General features: G+C 42.5%; 1 protein-coding gene across 2 annotated transcripts in view; it reads left to right on the top strand.

Annotated features, from left to right (window-relative positions):
* nrxn3b (neurexin 3b) overlaps positions 1-21,581 on the top strand; it is a 288,158-nt gene that overhangs the window by 225,404 nt on the left and 41,173 nt on the right. For both annotated transcript variants that reach the window (XM_084377072.1, XM_084377071.1), the window contains one exon: positions 18,648-18,819. In XM_084377072.1, coding sequence (XP_084233198.1) covers positions 18,648-18,819 — 172 coding nt within the window. The remainder of the gene's footprint in view (positions 1-18,647; positions 18,820-21,581) is intronic.

The raw sequence follows: 21,581 nt of genomic DNA, 5'->3' as shown, positions 1-21,581 counted from the left end.
TAGGATCCAGTCTGACTGGGCGCCCAAGTCGACCAATAAGGTTCTGACCTTTTTATCCTGATGACATACTTTGTGTAACTCTGAGATGCGTGTCGATCGTTTTTTCTCTGGCTAGCGCGTAGTTTTCTGCGAGGGCTGATGGTAAGGGATCAGGGGTTAATTCCAAGAAAAATGGAAGAAGAATCTACTCCCGTACTTTGAACTATCATTTCTAATCAATACGTGATCCTTGCTGAATTCTCGTAATCATTTTCTGTTGGAGTGTTTTTCTGCTGTTTGACTCCAGAACTTTTTTCTCAAAGTGATGTCTGGTTGTCTGAATTTGGTTTTTGCTTCATTCTCATAGTTAATTCCTAATGAGAAAGGAAAACGCTATTTAACTGTAATTTCTTTGAAGGACTCTTGAAAAGGACTGAGTGTTTTCATACTAAGTAATGGGAAAAAATGGGCACAGTGTTGGTCGTGTGAACTTGTTTTATGAATGTCAGAGCACAGCACTAAGCATCTAAATATGCAAACACATAAACATATATCCATCTACGCAGTTTTTAAACTACTTTATATGTACTGTATGCAGTGATAGGGAGTCAGTAAATATATTTACTCCAGTGCTTTTTTTTTAACGTTTTCTGCACTCCATTTATTTATAATAACCTTAGTTAGCAATTACTCTACAGATTCAGATTAAAAAGGCAAAATGTAATCATCAAATAAACTGTAATATATAATTATCATTTAAGATTACTCCCCAGTGAACAATTTCACAGTCTATTCAGTACAAATGTACAAATAAAGTAAGATAAGCCCCATTACACACAAATGCATCAATAATATGCATTATTTAATGCATTTTATCCAATCCTCCTATAACAGTGAGAGTATAGAGGAGGTGGTTAGTTCTTAGTCTGGTCTGCCTGACTCATTGATCCTTTATCTGACTGAGGTTTGTGCAAGTTAGGATCTATGACCCCGACCATACTGTAGCTCTGAAATATCAGTAACCTAACTGTGCTGTTTATTCGTGGATCCATGGCGCTGTCCATGGTGCTGAGGCAGCAGATGGATTTGTCAAGGGGTCTTTTTCTCTCAGTTCTGCCCTTCTGTCAGCTTCGTCTTAGACCTATAATATTCTCTAAAAGTACTCCGTTCGATACTATGTTGTAGCCAGTGATACCCGACGCACGGCCCACAGGCCTCCTGACCATTTTCTAATTCACAATGAAAATAAACTAAATCACGCTGGGAATTCATGTTTTGTTTATATTGATTAGTAAATGTTGAATAAGTGTGCGTTGGCAGATATGCCAGTTCAGCTGGGATAAAACAGGCTGTTAGTGTCTGAGAGAGGGCTGATCTTTGCATGGCCGTCTTTCAGGCTGTGCAAAGTGCAGCGGGATCAGACGGTGAGCGATGCAGGGGGAAGACAAATATTAGATGAGGAGGAACAAAAGTTGCACAGAAATGAAGACGGGATTGATCCCATGAATATATTTTCATACTGAAAGTGCAATATAGTTGCAAAATATAGTTGTGGCTATTAAATGCAGCAAAAATATCCATCAGTCAATCCTTGTAACAAGTTAATTTAGGTAATAAGTTAATGAGTCAGTTCATTTGAAAGATGATTTTTGGGCCTTTTCATCTAATTCATTTTCTCTGACAAATGTCAATGTTTGCTTATTAACTGGCCCTTGGCCCGCTGTCATTTTGACAAAGTGGCCCTGGGTAAAGCAATTGAGTATCCCTGCTATATACTGTATAGAGTAGTGTCACCTTCATGACAAGAAGCATCACGTACTCGCAACGAGTAGCGACAGGATCATAGAGGAACAAAGCTCCCTCCAGACCAACCTTGGGATGTGAACGTGTGTGTTGCCTGGTGATGTGCTGGCAGGGTAGTGCTCCTATTGGTCTATCCCTCCTGTTAGAAAAACAAACAAATCACCGTCTGATCCAATGGTTTTATATGCAGTGTTTTGAAGTGGACCATCCAACATAATGAGTGTTTTTTGTTTTGGATCGCCCTGATTATGTTGTAGTGATGACACCAGGGTCATCTTAAATTGATAACAGTAATTATGCTGTCACAAACTGGGGATTGTGGAGCTGGAGTGGGCGTCTACCGGGCAGCACGGTCAAAATGAAAAGACATTATTTTTTTGGGAAATTGAGAATCCAGTGGTTGGAGCTCGACCCGTACAAGGAAACAAAAGTCACAATATGTCGGCCTCTGCCGAATCGATTTTAACCTTTTCTTTTTTAATCTCTTTCTCCCAACTTTACGGAAGTGCAGTACTAAATCACTTGAGTGCCCCTTTAGGAAATTATAAAACCTGTAAAATGGAGTATTGCCGATGAATACCATATCTCAGAACAAAGGTCAAATTTCCCTTCACGGTTATGATGATCTATATTGTTCCAAGTTGCATATGCAGATAAGGAGCAAGATAATATAGTCAGTGTATAAAATCAGTTCTTACCTGATAGACCCCCCCCCTCCATCCTGCCCTCTGGAAGATCTAAGCCCATGGCCATGACAGTATGAGTCAGCACAAAGGTGACAGATGTTAAGACGATGGACATGGGTGAAAGCTCACCTCTCTCGACCCACCAGAACCTGCCCTGGCTTCCGCCTCTCAGTTCCACAGGATCCCTTTGATTAAGTTGGTTTGAAGGCTGGAAGCACATGGTTAATTCATCCTTCCCACATTATCTTTCATTTATTCACATCTTGCTTGAACATGCCAGAATGACCAGAGGAGAGAAAAGAAAAGGGTGTAACTTCCTTCTTTCGTGATTGAACCGGCTCATTCACCGGCCGGATTCATTTAAAAAATACAAAATTCATCATATTTTCTCTCTCTGCCTGACAAGACTCACATGTTCTTTGATAAATTACCTTTCTTGACATACACATGATGCAATTGCACACAGTTTAGAAAAAAAAAAAAGATGTGGTTGTTTTGCAGCGTACCCAGTGTTGAGTTGCCCTAACCTGCACGTGTTGGCTGTTATCCAGCAGGCTTCTGCCTGGACGGCAATTAATGTCATTTGGAGCGAAGAGGGACCTCATGACTCATTTCATATGCCTTTTGCTCGGAAAAGCCTCTAAGGGGCCTTCTCCTCTTGTGTGCCAATGCTGCCACTCGGGGGATGGCACAAGTTGGATAACACTCTAATTATAAAATTCACTATGAAAAATGTCTTCTGCAGTGCTGGCAGGGATGAGATTAAACCCTGTTTTGGCTTTAGTTTATTTGAGCTCCTTGTGCACGGACTCTTTAGTCACTGTATGGATGTGGGTTTTTTAAAACATTTCTGCATTATTGTCTAACTGCCTGAAATGTAAGTTTTTCAGCAAGTTTTAAATTTGCTCAATGGCTATTCATTATCAAAGCTATTGCAGAGGACTCCTCTTGGCAGTAATCTTAAAAATGTCAGGTTAAATTTTATTACGTTCCACAGAACGAACCAGAGCAGGAAAATATGACTGATTTTGACACTGACAGCCGTGTATTTTTGACATTTTAGAAGGCATTATCTGACATTATTTCACCAGCTTAGCTGTCAAGTGCAGCGGAAAGGAGCGATTGAAATACATCATGCATTTGTATGCCATAACCTGTGTCAACCATCTTCCTGAATGGACAAGGAGGCCCATCTGTGCCTCGCATGGCTGATCCTGGCGGACCTCCCCTCTCGACTACTGTTACCTGTTCACAGTCCTGGCTCAGTGGAGCGCACACTGGCAAATAGCAGGAGAGAAAGGGGAGGGAGAGGCAGAGAGGATGAGATAGAGGACGTGATGGCAAGAGAGAGGGGGAATGTTGACAGGAAGAGGGAGGAAAAGGGCTGGAGATATGGAGAGAGAGCAAAACCAGAGATAGATGGAGGTAGGGAGAGTCAGAGCAGTGTGTCTAATCTCCCCTCAGGGGCGGTGGTGTAAGGACGCCTTCTATGACAGATAAACTCAGCCGACAGCAGGCCTAAAATGACAGACACCCACCAGTGGTGGAGGGTAACTAAGTACATTTAGTCAGTTACAATTTTGAGGTACTTTACTGGTGTAACTTTTATTTCATGTTTAGTGACAGAAAAACCTGTTCACATGTACAGATATATTTTAACTTGCTGCTACTGCAGAGTATTCCTACTCTTTGATATTGAAGGCAGCATCTAGTTTCTATACAGCTTTAGTGAAAAGAAGAAAAAGGTCGGTGTTGAAGGAGAGTGGTTTTGTTCGTGGGGCAAGTTGAGCTGCGAGTTGAAGAGAAAAGAGTGAGCAGAGTAATGTTTGTCCTACTGTGGCAAACACAGATGGGGAAGGACGCAGCAGGAGGTGTTGTTTTCATTCTCTTCTTCTCAATCTCTTCTTCTTTCACTCTGATGACGATTGTTTGGGTCTGAAGGGAGAGCCGGACCGGCCATCTGAACCATCCGTCCCCTGTTTGTTTTATGGTTTTTGATTGCGAGTGCGCCACAGTCTATGCATGAACAATCTTTCTATCTTCCCTAATTCCTTTGGAGTAGGGCTTGCTCGCTCGACATTAGCGAAGGGAAAATTGCCTTTGAAAGCCTCTGCAGTTATATGTGTTTTTGTCAGGCTGCACCGCTCTTTGTCTCTTTTTCTGCAGCTTAGTCTTTTAAAATAAAGCAAACACTGGCCAGACTGTGAAGGCACACTTGAAGGAAGGCCTCAAGAAAATGCAAGTTTTGTATTGAAAAGGAAACATATTTCGCATCAGGGTAGCACCGTCTGTCACAAACATCAGAATTGACATCTTAGCGTGCCGGTGCTCGTCTCCAGCTTTTTCAGAGGCAGCCTCCAGTATGGAGTCAATGCTTCTGGAGACTTTTCGAGCAGTCAAGGTGGCAGATGCTGATTATGTGGGCCTGGGTGTGCGTGTGTGTGTGTGTGTCCATTTGACGCAGCAATGAGTCTCCTCCTTTCTTGTTTGGGAGCAGCGACACGGGCCGACCTGGGACAGACCTTGAGAGTCACTGTGACATTTAAAAACAACCTCCCACTGTCTCGCAAAGACAGACAATATATTTGTCACTTTCTCTGGCTCTATATTCCCTGCCCTCTGCAAACCTCTATGTAGTTATCTCTGAAGAGCAAAAGATAAAGATATATATGTGCCAACATACCTATCTGTATCTATATTTCTCTCTCTGACACATTCATACTGTTACTAGGTGGGAAAACGCATGCACATGCACACAAAATTTGGCATCACATCACTCACGTTTTTCACACACGCCATTGTTGCTCTTATCAGCAAGCATCACACTTTTCCCACCCGAGCGGTGAAAAAAAGAATAGCCAGATAAAAGCACCATGATAACCGCATCAGCTGCTTTGATCGTGCACTCCGACATGCTTACAACAGGCGACGCACATCAGCATGCATGCAAGGTTCCCAACATGCGAGAAGGCATCGACATAGTCAATCATTTGGACCGCCTGATTAACATTAATGGCGTTTCTCAGTATTACACTGGCATCTCCTTGCATTCCAATCACCTAGATTTCATGCCTCCTCTCTGCAGGCAGCCCTGTTAATTGTGCGAGAGGAGTGCAGCAATGAGTGCTATCTGCTAAGCCTTTGATATGCACTTATCTTTTAGCAGTTTCATATTATGGAAAAGAAAATTGCCTTTAAAAACGACTGGTGCTTTATTACTTTTGGGCCAATTAATTTAATGAAAAATAATGCCTTTTCGAAATAGCAAGGAAAAAATAATTATGGAATAATTGACAAGGAAGGACGAGCATGCAGGGCGGATGTAAGTAGACGTGAATGGAAATGTATTATCCTTTTTTTGGTTGATAAACAGCTCCTGATGATCGTTTTTCAGACAGACCTCATGGTTATAGCATATCCGGAAGTATGGGGGAGACTCGGTTAGACGACAGCTTGCCCTGAAAGTGTCCAAAGCGTTCAAGAAGTAGGGCACTTGCCTCAATGTTTCTTGAAGTCGGAGAGACAGACCGACCTAGATTTCCTCCTGTTTATTCAGCCATTTTAGGTGCTGGCTATTCATGTCTCCATTTCAGTGCTCCCCTTTCCCTGTCTGCGTAGTTTCTACTCTCGAAGACGGCTTCTTTTGTATGATTGTTTGTACGTTCTTGCTGGTTTTCCTCCTCCCCTGTGCCCTCTGTCCATATCACCTCTCAGTCTCAAAAACATACGTAGAAGTTGCTCTAAACGATGGTGACACATTTAGACAGCTGCTGAGATACCCCACGCTGCTTAGCAGCATGTGGTCTGATAGCTTGACTTATCTCAAAAAACCCTGGTGTAACGCACTCAAAAAATTTACTTTTCCCACTGAAAACAATCATTTTATCTCATTGTTACAATCCTGCATTCATCCCCCCGATTACTTAAGGACAGTATTGCTCCATAATGTAATGTAAAGCCTAACAAACGGTCAAACGGTCGCTTTAAAAATGTCTTTAATCAGTCGTCAGAGCTCATCGTCTTTTTATGCATTCCAGGGAGTTTGATGCGGTTCTGGTTGATTTAACACAGCTCTAATGCACCGGATGCGGTCATGAATTGGAAATGAATAAATGCAAAGTGAGACCTGGACTGTTGACCAGTATCAAGCTGACTTGACAGCCACGCACACAGAGATAGCATATGCTGCCCAGTGTGGCTTCTGAGCCATCACCACAGGAGTGTTTTGACTCTGCTGCATTATGCCCCTTTGAGATAATCTTCCATACATGGATCATACCTTATATCTGTCACAGCCGGTAAAGAACAGTACTCGCCCTGCAAAAAAATGCAACTGACGTTAGGAGATTGTATTGCATAGCAAAGCACATATACAGTAGTTCACATGCACAAAATATTCAAATTTTTTTGCCCTTGTTCTGAAAAAGTCAACTTTCCTCCCACGCTGTTTACATGGCTAATGAAAATGAATATTCCATTAATATTCCCAATTAGCATGCGGCGCGCATACTCCACTCAACTAACACAGCGTCCCTCTTTCATTCATTTAACAACCTTTTTAAAGTGGTCGGCGTTGCGATATTTGTGCATGTCTAAAAATCTGTTGATATCCAAGTCTTAAACAGTGTTTAAATGGTTAGCAATCTGGGCTTTTCTTTTGTGAATGCACGTCTACCCCAGGCTTGTAAACTGTTGGTAATGCAACAAACAGAGGTGACTGTAAACAGACAAGAAGTCGTGTGTCACAAACCCCAATGTGTGGTCCGAAGAATGCTCCTAAAACCTGAATAATAAATGCTACGTGGAACTACAGTGGCACGCAGTAGAGCTCCGATACCGAGCTCGACAGCCCTGTATCACTCTAAATTTTAAGCCACCCATAACTGCTTAACCATGATTTAAGCTCAGTAGATCTCTCACAGCCAACCACTAGGACAACGGGACAATGCAGATGGAATCATAATCTCCATTGTGTTGGAGAAGAATAATAGATTTGGATTAGGATCCACATCAAATTGTACTCGCTCATACTGTAGATACTAGCCACCCAAATACGCCAGATTTTTTCCATCAAGATCCATGAATTATTCCCTGAGAAATGAACAAAAATGTAGAAAAACAACAAATAAATACTTGTTAGATAAAGTGAGGAAAGATTCCTGGATGTGTCCTTTTTTCTGGATCCACACCAAAAGTTATCGGGGCCTAATTCAGAATATAGTTATAGTAGTTATAACCTCCTCAAAGGGTCCTGCTGGGTCATGGTGTGCTTAATGTGGCAGAAAGGGAGAAAATGTTATGCAACACAAAAGTCTGTTAACTTTTTTGATTCGTCTCCAATCTTTTTTATGAAATATCAGATAAGTTGACCACTTCGCAACCTTAAAAGATATTTAAATGAATCCATCTGCAGCGTCTGAAACATGACACTTCTGTATTTCTAAAGCATCACAAGCCAGAACGGTTATGAACTACTGATTTCTGATCTTTAATAATGCAGTATATTCAAAGCTTATTAAAGAAATATAAAATAACATAAAATGGAAAAACTCAAGGAAAGTGCATTTACCTTAAACATGTACCTACGACAGTACTAGAGTAAATATACTAGTTTTTTCCATCACAGTTGAAAGCTGACATATGGCAATGGTGTAAACGTCTGATGTTTATGTTGCCTGCACAGGTTTTGTTTTGTGCACATTTCAAAAGCCCCACACATATATCTCCATTATAAGTATGTTTATAGTAACTTCATCTTCTTACCAACTCATAATCTCCCCGAGTTGAATCAATTACTGCGCAAATGGTGCGAATTTAAACAGCTGCAAATGGTGTCTTCAGTGCTTAGTGGGAGGGAGCGACCCACGAATTGATATTATCACAGAGAGACTTGGTGGATTTGAAACTAAATGAATCTCAAATCAAAATAAAATGAATCTCCTCTTCAGTAGACTATCAAAAGACAGAGAGAAATGGAAAAAAGAAGAAAAAAAAATGAGTGTGGTTGGGACCGGGGTGCCTAATGCACTCTATTCTCAGTTAATCATTTCTCTGCAGCTCTCTCTCTCTACGCCTCACCTCATAGCCTCTCACCACTTGTTTTTTTTTTCTTCACGTCTAACCCTTTCATCCTGTGAGTCTTTTCTCTCTCTTTTCATTCCTTCTCTCTCCACCTTCATTCCTGACACCTCAGCAGGCGAGGTGGCGGGTTGAGTCTTGATCCCAGGAAGGTTCCCAGGCAACAGACCACCTACCCTCTCTGCTGCCAGCGTGTTTCAGGGCGATCCAACAAGCTTTGGCACCAATTTTAGCAAATACCCCCAACACCAACCCCTTGGCAGAGACAGAGAAGGCCCCTTTTTTGCCTCATCATCGCCTGTGATTTGGGAACAAGCACCCCTCCCCTCTTTTACTTCACTTCGCCCTCCGTTATGCGGATCTGACATAGCCAGCGAGGGATCAGAACACTGTCTACTGTAGATGCCAGCCATTAGCATTAGCATTTTAACACCTGTTCTCGGGCATGTGGGTGTTAGCACTTCTAATTTTAATGCAGCGAGCAGAGACTACGTTGGACAAACAAGAGCTGTGACAAAAAATGTGTGTGTGTGAGTGTTCACGTGCACATTTGTGTGTTTACATTCATCAGCCCGTCTGTTTGTGCCTGGAAGTGCGTGCCCGGAATAGTATGTTTATATAAACAGATGGATGAGAATCTGCGTCTCTTGCGTTCTCCATCTCTACGTCTGTCTCTTTTTTTTTTTTTTCTCACTCACTGTGGTCCAAGCCTTTGCTCGCTGCTCAAAGACAACTCTGTCCATTTCATCAGAAAGACTCTCTGTGGCACGACGTCCGCCCTTACTCGGAGTTTACATATCTTCCTCCAATAATTACCATCACATTTGTTAATTGGGATGATGTGCAGCTATCTGATAAAACAACAGTCGAGGGTTGTTTTTTTTTTTTTACCCTCTCTGCTTCTCTTTCTCCCCGTGTGGTTTGGCTTTGCATATTACCCCAGACATGATGGGGAGAGCGTGCAAAATACAGAGGGCAGCTCTTCAAACAAGCTGAAATCTTTTGTGTGTCTATTCAAATAATTTTCAACCCGTGACTCTTTACCAAGCAGCTGCAGCGATGCGTGTGATTGTGACTGAAGGTATTCTCTATGGAAAAACGCACTGAAAGGTCGCAGATAAAGTCTTTGTTATTTTGTTTTTTTTGAGTAGTACTTTTTTTTATTTTTTTTACCTCGACTTTTTTGTTTCAGAAACAGCAGGTAGGCTTTCTGCAAATACAGATATGAGAAAGTTGTTCATTTCAGAAAAATGAGGATAGGAGAGCATGTAGGATGGATCGTGTCCCTGCTTGATTTATTGTGCACTGGTTTCATTCTGGGGCTACCAAATAGAAAGTGCTCGAATTCAGCAGCACATTAAATTAAATATCTGCCGAACAGATTCTAATTTGATCACCAAGCTGTTTCAATTTCATTAGCCTAGTCCCTAATGGACTTTCACAGCGTATTATTCCATCTAGCACAAATCCCATTCATTGGCCCCTTTTTTTTTTTTCTAAATGAGCCCCCTGGTGCACGGGGAGCATGTGGCCCAACACGGTGTAGTGTGAGGTCACGCCAAACCTGCTTTTTCTTTAATGGATGCTGGTGCAGAGCTACAGCGGGTAAATGAAATCAAATCTGAATCCACACTGATTAAATGCAATCAAACTAAAGATTTAAGCCCAGCACCTTCCTAACAGCTGTTGCAAAAATCAGTCAAAGCAGATTATTAATACGATCAAAGAGCGTGCGCGTGTGTGTGTGTGTGTGTGCAGGTGACTGAGGCCCTTTTGCCTTTGCATATGGCCTGATTGCATGTTGTTATTGGCCGGCACACTGTGCTTCGTAATGGTGCAAATATAGCATAGCAGCAGGTCAGACGTATGAAAATTCATAACTTCAGAAGTTTCGCCACGCTTCTGTGGTTTCGCAAGCTTGTAATTATGCAGTATGCATTATAATTACTTCAGCTGTGTGGTATTCTGACCATAAAGAGAGATCGAGCACCACTCAGCACCTTTGAATGGATCTGCTCTCTAGAAATGCTGTTTACATCTGTTGGCAATCTATAATAACATGTCGGAACAAAGTAATGTGTGGTTATATATTTTATGAAGGTCCATAATTATATGAAAGGTGCGTGGAAAATATATAGGTGCTGCTCGGAGTGTTTTCATTAGCTATGCATGAATGGTGAATGAATGGCTTGAATGTTTGTACTGATCAAATTATGGCTGCAACTAATGAATATTTTGATTCTTGATTAATCTAAACGGTTATTTTCTTGATTAAATGGTGAAAAATGGTAAAACACTGGCTTTCAGTGTTGCCTGAAACCCAAGATGACATCTTTAAATGTCTTGTTTTGTCCACAACCCAAAAATATTCATAGAGGAGTAAAAAAGACGGAAAATTCAAGCTGGAATCAGAGAACTGTGACTTTTTTTTTAACTTAAGTAATTATGAAAACCAATTTGATTTTCAATATAAATGCTGATTAATTTAATAGTTGACAACTCACTCATCGATTTATTGTTGCAACTCTCGATCCAGTGTATAATTATTTCATGCGAGCAACAATCAAATCTAATTTACTATTATGATATAAAACAAAAAAAATTTAATTGAAGACTCTAATTCTGAATTGTACACATTAAAGTTTCTTTACTCGTCATGGGGAGTGCTACTGCATATGATGTAATTTGACAAGTTGCCTAGTTGATGTCACTCAGATGCCAAGTTGCATTATGGGTAATGTCGGAGCCAGTTTTTGAGAAGCAGTCCGCTAGTCTAGCAAAACACTGCATGACTCATTATGGACAGTTTAAAAACAAATAATCAATCAATTTTTATTCCACACGTTCTTCTTCCTTTTCAAAACCTGGAACCTACATTACCCACAATGCAACTTAGCCACTGAGTGACATCACTGGAGGCAATTTGTCAGATTACATTCAGCCAGCCACGAAAGGCAGTAGGGTATTTTTTTCACATACCGTATGCAGCAGAGCCCCCCAAGACAAACATGGCAACATGTAATGTTTGTCATCTACTCAAACAATACAGGTATGTGCATTAAAATACAGAATGCTATATTTTTTTAGCTATAAAGCTAGTGTGAAATAAATAGCAGTAATGGTAAAAGTTCAAGGATAAAGAACTAGTCATTATTGCTGTGGGTGTTGAAATGCTGAAGTGAATATTTTCCGAGTGTGTAGGTGAGCTTTCAGTATATAATATATATAATGTACAGTTGCAGTGTAGTGCAGGATTCATACAGGACAATCGGCTAGATAAGACCAAGTCAGAGGTCAGAGAACACAGTTCACCATCCTGACGGCCTGGTGGAGAAAGCTTTTTTTTTTTTAGTGCATTAAACTTTGGCGTATAGTTCCTGAAATAAGATACAGATCCATCGGCAGTACACGAAGCACAACTAAAGGTTCTTTCAGGGACAGTGAGTTTACTGAGACAATGCAGCCAAGTCACATGCAGTAAAGTATAGTAGTGATGATTAGGATCAGTGCAGTGTCAGTACTCCGAGTTCCAAAAAGGCTGAAAGTGATAGTACAGAGCCGGAGAGGACTCCTGCGGTAACATTGATAAATGTTTTCACCAAGCCGTCCGCCATTAGTGTCAGGGCAAGTTACAGCCACAAGAGCGGACAAACAGGAAATAGAGAAAGAGTGGGTGTAAATAATTGATAAGGCTGACCCTGCGTGATTCATATTCTGCGGCAGAGGATCAAAGAGCGAGCCTCAGAGTTTGACATTGAGCCCGAGCGCAGGAGTCAAAGCCATTACTTTCCACCACAATGCTGCTGCTTGTGTTTGTATTAAAAATGCAATGACTCTTCCTCTTCGGTCTGGGCTAACGCTAGCTGGCACTCCTGGGCATTAACCAACTGGCTAATGGACTCACTGGTATTACCCCAGCAATTACCAACAGTAGCACTAAGTAAAGCAAGGTGGAAGCCATTTTGTTCCTGTCCATTTGATGAAGCTGTCCCCGGCTCTCTCAGGTGTGAAATACAGCCTGTGTTAGACCTCTGGGTTCTTTTAGGTGTGATCAATATTTCAGAGGCACCAGGCTTCAGCGCCCTGTATCCTCCCACATCGCCTCTCACAACAGCTCTGCAGCCGATTATGAATGTCTGAATGAACCTTTGAGCCAATTAATGATTAATGGAGTTTCACAGTTTTCAGAGGGATGTTTATTTGAATAGTGCATTAAGACCGTCACCGTGTAAAGGCAGTGCCTCTAATATGAGAAAGTAAAACCGTGTCTGCAGTATTTTTTTCCAACTTTAGAGTCTATCTCTCCAAAATTAGTGCCGTTAATGGCCCAGCGGCACTCTGTATGCATCACTGGTGTGAGCAGCTGCATTTATGTCAAAATTATGCAGTTCTTCATGAAAGAGATATGCGTCTCGGAGGTTCTGCTGCAACGCCAATACCACAGAGGAGAATGGGATTCGTGTTGCAGTGTTCCCAGTGCGGAAAAATGGCATTAAAAAAGTCCCAAGTTTTTTCTTCTCAGAATCGTTGGCCTTGTTACTGTGTGTAATCCACAGGACTCTCTGTGCCAGGTTTTCAAAGAAACAACTCTATCAAAAAAAGAGTAACAGGACATCGCTTTTAGTAAGGCACATTGAATTCAAGATTTTCAGTGTATTTACTCGCTCCGCCGGGGAGGTCGTGTTCACCCGTGTTTGTTGTTTTTGTTTGTCAGCAGAATAACACAAAAAGGACAGAACGGATTTCCACAAAACTTGGATGGAGGATGGGGCTCGGGTCAGAATGGACCCCATTAACTTTTAGTGCAGATGTGGATAAAGGGACAGATCCAGGAATTGTTTCTTACTTTCTTTAACATTGCAAGCTTTTCGACATTTTCATTAATTTCTCAGGGATAAATACATGCATATTGGTATCTAATTTGATAATGGTCAAGTAGTTATGGTTAGTCGAAAATTTAGAGTGTTGCAGGGCGATCGAGTTTGTTATCAGATTAGGCTTGATTGATTTAAAGACTTGATTTAAGACTGTTGGGCTTTGGTGGAGGTATGCACTCGACTGAGTGCCATTCTAGTTCAATCATGAGCACCAAAATGTCAGGAATAAGGCTGGTGATACATTTTTATTTGTATTTTGGTCAACAACTTCATCAAAAAATCAAAATCAGCAATATGTTTATCCTTTCTTAATACTTTTTATACTTCACAACCCAGTCAGCACCATGCTCATCTTTTCTACTGAAGACATTAATTTTTAAAGAGGTGACAAAATTGTAGTTTCATATTTAAAAATATTATGATTTCCTGAAACAGCTGGGCACTGTAGTTTTTAGCAAACTCAACTCAGACAGCATTTAATACTGCTTTTGTTGGGGACTTTTTTCAGTGTTGGATAATTATACATGTTTTGCTCTTGTGAGTTTTTCTATTAGCAGGAGCGTGGGATTTAATCAAAATAAATCACAGTGCCCACGTCGATTGTAATGAAGGCACATGTCAGTCAGTGCAACAGTGTCTTTTTGTGTACTTGATGTGTTTTTGATAGTTTGAGACAACAGTGGTTCTCTGCAGCGTGGATAAATAAGATATATGAGCCTTTAGATTCCCCCCACAATACTTGCTCACTCCATTGTTTATTAATGGATTTATTGACAATAAGAAAATGTAAAATGTCACCAGAGACAGATATCTCAAAAGCCTAAAATAAAATATCAGAACAGCAAGATGCTACTGACAAAATACAAAGCTTAATATCTAGGTAATAATTTTCAAATTGACGATGTGACTATAGCAGGGTCTCTGGAAAATATCTTGAAGCTTGTCGAGTTGTCAGTACATTCTGTACATGAGGAAATCACTTGCTCACACACACACACACACACCCCTCCCCAACAGCCTCGAACATCCTACCCTTTAGCAAATTTCGGACTCTAGAGCCTGATGCGCACAAGAACAGACAGCTACAAATCACTGCGCCGCCTATGAGTTATCTCTGTCAATTACTGACGATAAATGGCTCTGGCACTGTGAAGGCCAGGTGCATCAATCCACTGCGTCTCACGTTGTCCTAGCTTCTCCACTCTATTGATTCTGCTTCCACTGCTTCCATGATCCAGTTTTGATGGCCCCCCGACCACAAAAGCTAACTTGAGCGCTGATGTCAGATGAAAGGCTGGATATGTAACCCAAACTCCCACCAAGGGACGTGTTCACATTCTCGATATCAGATCTTCCTCCCTCCCAGCTGAGACTTAATATAGATCCACTGGAGTCATCCCACTACAACCACTCTGTGTCCGTACCCGATTTCAATCAAGGTTTGACTGCAATGTAATACCTTTTGTGGGGGGAAAAACTCCCACTTTAATAACAAGTCTGCCCTTAAAATGCTTTCAATGCACATCTCCTTATGGAGAATATCTGGCACATAAACACAAATCTATCCATTTTCCTCTTTGTCTCCGTACCTCTTTTGTCAGCTTTTTTTCTCCCCAGCTGAGCTAAATGTGCTAATTCTGCCCATCTCACCTCCATAAAATTGCTTTGAGATGTCTGTATCTGTCTGGGGCCTGTGGCGGAGCAGAATGACCATTCAGCGAGCTGAGGATGGAGTCTATTGTGAGCGCCTTGTCCCCAGTACAGCAGCTGTCTGTGATGGCTGTCTGCAGGATCGCCCACCACTGCTTTTGAGTGATTCTCTCTCTTTCACTCTGCCCGGGGCGCTGCTTGTGTTGGAGGCATTGATCGGCCCTGAATTGGATTGCGGCGGGCCTGATTACTGATGTCAGTGTGTGCTGGGTCACGTGGGAACGCTGGAGCTCCTCGTGCCAAGCCTGGGCCAGCTCGCGATGGAGGAGGAGGAGGAGGAGGGTGGGGGCTGCGTTGCTCGCTGGAATTACATTTATCAGTCTTAGTTACACGGAGCGTGAACATGCCCACACATACTGTACGCTTAAGTGACGCAAAAGCAGGCCGCCAACATTATCTCATTCTATTCCTTCAACTGTAAAATAGCCAGCGTTCATGATTGGCATTGAATAAAGAATGTGGGAGCATGTTATACTTAAAAGGGCTTTAGCGCATCATACCAGGAAATTACCACTTCCCCTACAGTAATGTCATATTTAGTGTTTGCTCTGAGAATAAATGAGGGTGACGGATCAATTGGACACTGCTTTGTCTTTTTTCGCTATGTGACTGTACTGAAACGATGATTCTTCAGCGCAAGGTTACACTCTGTGACTTTGTGTGTGTGTGTGTGTGTGTGTGTGTTTGCGTTCAGGTGTGTGCAAGTTTGGAAGTGATTCTCCGCACATCATTTGTTTACGCCTGGAATAGTGGCCATCATCTTTTCCACTAAGAGAACAATAGCCATTTTTCCCCCTTTGCTCAGGAGACAATGAAGTGCCTTCCCGCCTCGCGAGCGACAGGCCAATAAAAAACGTAATTGGATCTGTCAATCAAACATTGCTGCAGCGCGGGGGTGGGCTGGCAGGTGGGTGGGTGGCGGTGGCTGCCGAGGCGGGAGGGTAACCGGACAACAGGGGTAGTGCAGAAAGAGAGGGAGAAAGAGACGGGAAGAGAGAGGGAGCGTGGTTGCATTGCGAGGCACTATACCACACACTGTAGTCCCCTCTCTGCACACTGCCCGGAGGCACTCAGCAATGGTTACAGAGGTGTGCAATTGTTGTGTTTTGTTGTTTGTTTGTACCTGGGCCAGGGGGGTGACGATCTGTCTTTGTTTGTAGGTATTAGTGGGTCGGTGATGTGGCTTTGATGCGACTACACAGGAGAGCCGGGGCTGCCAGAGCCTCTGAAGGTCACAGTGGATGTACTAGTGCTGATGTGTCTGTCTGTGCTTCGTATGCGTTCAGGCCGTCACACATAGTGTTTTTTTTTTTCCTACCAGGGAAAGGTCCTGTCATTAGTCAGGGGAGCCAGGATGCTTTAGTAGTATTTTTCACGGTACAACACACACACTGAACATCACCTTGTCACATTAAATCATCAACATATTCGCGTGTGTGCTTACCTTACCCTGTCTAGGTGCATGGATTATGTGTATTTGCTGCCAGATATGCAGCGAGCGTGCCCGGACACAGTCGCATACACACACACACACACACACACGCTTTTATTGTATGCATTTGTCTGTTGCTCTAAGTTTTAATGACAACTACTTAAATTAAGAGCCCATTTACAGCCTCTCTGACGGAGACGTTAAGTGCGCATTCAGATATTCTGTTCGTCTGGCTCGCTCTCTGACTGAGCCCTTACCTCGGCTTTTAAGAGATGGCTTTCTCCTGTCTTTGGTGACATTCTTTTTCCATTATCAGCCGAGCCGGAGATTGTTACAGAGGCAAGCGGCTCTGTCGTTCCTTTGCATTATGGTCTCAAGCACACTGCTAATGCCTTGCCGTAGCTTCTTTTTATGAATAGACAAAGGATGTTTTAACTGTAAGTACGAGTGAGGCATTGAATACAGTGCAGGTCTTCAGAGCGCCTTGGCAGGTAAAAGGACTTGTTGAGAAAGCTACAGTATGCGCAGTCCCTGCAGGGTTTCTATGGGCCCTGCATACTTTCTACCTTGTGCTCTAAAAACGTAAAGAAAAATTACCTTTCTGCTGGATGTGCTGTACTTTAGACAAGAATATATACTGTGCCCCCTTGCTCCTACAAAAATGCTAAGAAACAGAAAGGTGATGCTAATTTAGAGAAATGAAAACAGAGCTGTCTGCTTTCTCACAGTCTTTTCTAGGTGCTCTACTTAAGGAGTAGAAATGTTGAAACAAACCTGATTTAAAAGTTAATATTTGTTCCTATTGATCTCATATGTATTTCTTCTTCCTTTTCATAAGTACAGCAGAAAAGCAGAGTAAACGAACTCAGCGAAAAAGTGTTGCTGGGAAACAAAAACCTACACTGCAAGGCTCTGCCGGCACCAATAAAATGACACACTTCATTTATTACTGCACACCGCAGCTGGCTGTAATAGTCTGGAGGTATGGTGTTGTAATATTATATTCTTCGACTTGGGGAATATTTGAAAATGTAAAAGCATGAGGGGCTTTAAGTATAGGTTGGCCTTATTAAGTGCTCTTTTGCAGTATTAAGAGTCTGTAACATTAAATCGAGATCCGCAGGTTTTAAGCGTCGTCATTTAACTTGTAGCACTCTTGCGGTGCCGATGAGCGTTGTTAAACTCAGCTTGACATTATCAAGGTGTGTATTGTAATAGCTGGCCGGACCCAGCGTCTCAGCTGATCAGTTATACAATATGAGGCTGCCCCCTGTGCAAGCCTTCTTAATTTTGGTTTTGTTATGAGAAACGGTCCCTGGACTCGGGGCTTCTAAAGTAGGTAATTACACTGAGAGATTCCCTGTGGGGGATTAAAACAAATGACACAGAAAACACAGCCCTTCTCCATCGCCACTCATTCAAGCCCTGCCTCCGCTCTCAAACCCTTTTGCTTGTAACGCCTACACGCCCATGAATACGCAAACAGTCACAATAAAACACACTGGCAGCTCATGAAAATTAGTGGGGTCGAGAGGAGAGGAGTCAGAAAATGATGGGGAGGGATCACGATTTATGGACGTGGTAAAACTGCTTTAGCATTAGGGGCTAAACAAAACATATGGTATTCATGCAGTTTGTAAGGACCGTGGCAGAAAAAGGCATCTGTCCTGCCAGTTTTGCGGTGACAAGCTGCAGGGAGCATTACTCATCATTACAATCTCTGCTGGCAGCCTATTTTCATCACATTACAGTGGTATAATGAAGCGTAGCGAGCTAGCGTCCTCAGGTTCTCTGAGTAGTTCACCATTAGCACCAGCCGAGGGCATTCATCCAAGTAGCTTTATTGAACTTTTTACAGTTAGTTTATTGTATAATTAATTAATTATTGCACAACAATGGGTTGAATCTTGGCACAGTGGCAGTTTAAATTTTCAAATTTGTCTTGCTTTGACAGTCGAGACGGATTTGATGAGCTCTCTGCATTCGATGTGAGATGCCGGTTCAGTAAAGTTCTGCATTCAGAGATTTGGATTCATTCAACCACTAACTTTTGTGCTCTTCTTCTCTTCGTGTCTTTTCCAGGAGCAAGGCAAAGTGGGTGTAACATTCAACATCGGGACAGTGGACATCAGCGTTAAGGAGACAACCACATCAGTCAACGATGGCAAATACCATTTGGTCCGATTCACCAGGAACGGGGGCAATGCCACGTTGCAGGTGGACAACTGGCCAGTGAATGAACACTTCCCCACAGGTACTGCCCCATTTTTTCCTTTGTCTGATGAATTTCTGCCAGAGCTAGTGTCAAATTCTAGTTTTAAAAACCACTGGGCACCACCTATTTCTTTTATTGAAGGGCACCACCAAAGATATACAGAAATATTCACTTCCTCCTGTTATTCTGAGTAAAATCTCTGTAGACTGAGAGCCGTGCAGTCACATTAATTGGCACATACTATGCTCCTGTGGAAAACCATGCCTCGGAAATCTCTTCTTTCGTGCCCTCACACCTGACTCTACAGGAGAGGAGCTCAAATCTTTTGTCTTGCAAGAGGCATTAACTGTGCAACATCTGGCCGGTTCATTTCAGGGGAAGGGATTAAAAGGCACCAAGAGGCATTCGGTCGTCGGGCGAGCAAGGAGGAGGATAGAGGCAGAAACCAAGGGTGGCCTGTTGGCCAGATAAAGCTGCTGCCTGCCTGTATCTCTCATTCCCAGGTCAGCAGAAGCAGCACAGCAGCAGAATACAAATAGGGTCATCAAACAGAGCCCGCTCCATTTGGAGGCTCAGGCGCTCCCTTCATTTGGCACAGCGATGTGCCGCTCACCTAACGGGGCAAGAGAGTGAGAGGAAAGGGTGAGAGGGAGACGGAGGGAAGGAAAAATCCTCTCCCGGTTTTACTTAACAATCCATTAAATTAAGTTGGGTCTCTTGGTCTTTGATACCTGCATATGAGCCAGCTTAGGGCAGGTCACCTTTGTTTCCTTGCCCTATTACCCACTCTTCAATTTCACTTAGTCAAACTGAGCAGACACACAGGGAAGCAGCATGGGCACGGAGTGGCAGTTGAGGCAAAAAGAAGTTGGGATGACAAAAGATGATACGAAACTGCATCATTCTCTGAGGTGAAACTGTGCCACAGCAGCAAGACGTAATTGGACAGAAAATGACGCAGAATAAATGGACAGCGTTACAGATTTAATAGTGTTACATTACCAGATGTGGAGCATAACGTAAACACAATTCATGAGCTGAAATGGCTTTTTTTTCCAAACACTGGAAGAAAAAAAAAACTGCTGATGCAAACCTAATGCTAAGGAGCAGACAAATAGGAGTTGATCCCTTTCACTTCTCAGCCCTATGTCTCAGCAGCCCTACAGCATGCTCCAGCATGCTCCTCGTTGCATGCCTTCACCGAGGACAGGGCAGCATCCTCTCCTGGCGTGACCTGGCACACGCTGTTTTGGTTTGGTTCAATGCCAGCGCAGGTGATGTTAATCTCTTCTGTCTCTGGCTTTCTTTTGCCGTTGGCTGTCTTTCGCTTTTCTTTGAACAGATAAAGTTAGACGGGTTTCATAACTGTGCCTCAGCCACACTTTAACTGGAAAATGCTGAGAAACTCCTTAACATGTGGCCCACGATATGCACACGAGTGACATCTTCACCGCGTACACGTAAACAATCACAGGAAGCAAGGAATCGGACTAATCAGACAAATGTGACTGCGTTGCTGCACGGGGGTAGTTTTTGTCATCTTCCTTCAGATCTCCGTCCTGTATTACACAAGACTTCTTCGGTTGAACCCCTCCTATTTTACATAATGCTCTGCAGGCTTCTGCATCAGCCAAAATTTTGTTTCTCAAGCCTCTATCATTATTTCTGTGATCCAAAGCCCGGATCCATTCAAAAACCACTGCTAAATAGCCTTTGGGTTTGTGTCTCGGTTTAAGCAATGCACAACAGAAAGAACTCGGGCTTTTTAGCTCTGGATTCCCTCCAAGTGATCCCATCGAGGTTTGTTCCCTTTTCTGTCCGCCTGCCATTGTCTTGGAATGGAGTTGAGGTCGAGGGATCGAATACGTGGTAATTTCTTTTTCTCTTCTGCACAGGTAATTTGCAGGGCACTCAGTGATAGTAATTCAACGATGATTGATTTTTTTTTTTTTTTTTTTTTTTCACCCTACCTCCCTTGTAAAGGCGTTGTCATCTCATGAGTAATTACATGTTAGGGTGCAGACTCATCGACTGCTTTCTCACACTCCTAATGCTCAACTTGAAGGCAGCAGCCGCCACAAGGCTCTCAGGTCGTTCAATAAACAGTTACCGGATCCGGGCATGCCCTCTCTCGCTGGTAGGGAATCGGTGAAGACAAAGGTGTTGGTGGATTGCTTGTCATTCAAAGCTGTTTGCAAAAAAAGCCTGGGGCGTGTAAATTGGACATATCGACAGCAGTGTTTGACAAGTTGGCCCACCAAAGTATAGAGGTGTTAGGAGGTTGGTTTTTACAAAAGGGCCTGATTTTAATTGTTACTAGAGCAATGTTGGGTCAGATTTACACACATTTTCTTGACTGGCTGTGACTTGTTAATAGATAATGTCAAGGTTGGCAGCCTGGAGCCATTTCTAACTGCTTCCAGGTCTCTTCTGTAGACTAAATAAACAAGTAGACTCATGTTTTCTCCAGTGTTGTTAGTGTTTGCTACTCCGCAGAACAAGGAAACGATCTAGTCATCTTTGGGACTGCGGCACAAACAATGATACCGCTTTCAAACGCTAGGGGGGAAAAGTTGTCTGTTTCCACTTTAATTATTGATATTATGGGAATGTGGTTACATTGTTAAATATTAGTCCAACAGAGCAGAGGAAGAAGCATGAGGAGTCAGATGATCATGCAAATTTTAAACAAAACTTGAGGTTGGCTAAAGTTACTTGGAAATGAAACATTTAAACATCCATCACCAGAACTTCCTGGTTAAACTTTTGAACAGTTTCTTTGTTCAATAAATGATCATTAC

This window comes from Pagrus pagrus (genome assembly GCF_965226575.1).
Source record: "Pagrus pagrus genome assembly, chromosome: 16".
Classification (NCBI taxonomy): Eukaryota; Metazoa; Chordata; class Actinopteri; order Spariformes; family Sparidae; genus Pagrus; species Pagrus pagrus.
This window is presented reverse-complemented; position numbering and strand designations above follow the sequence as displayed.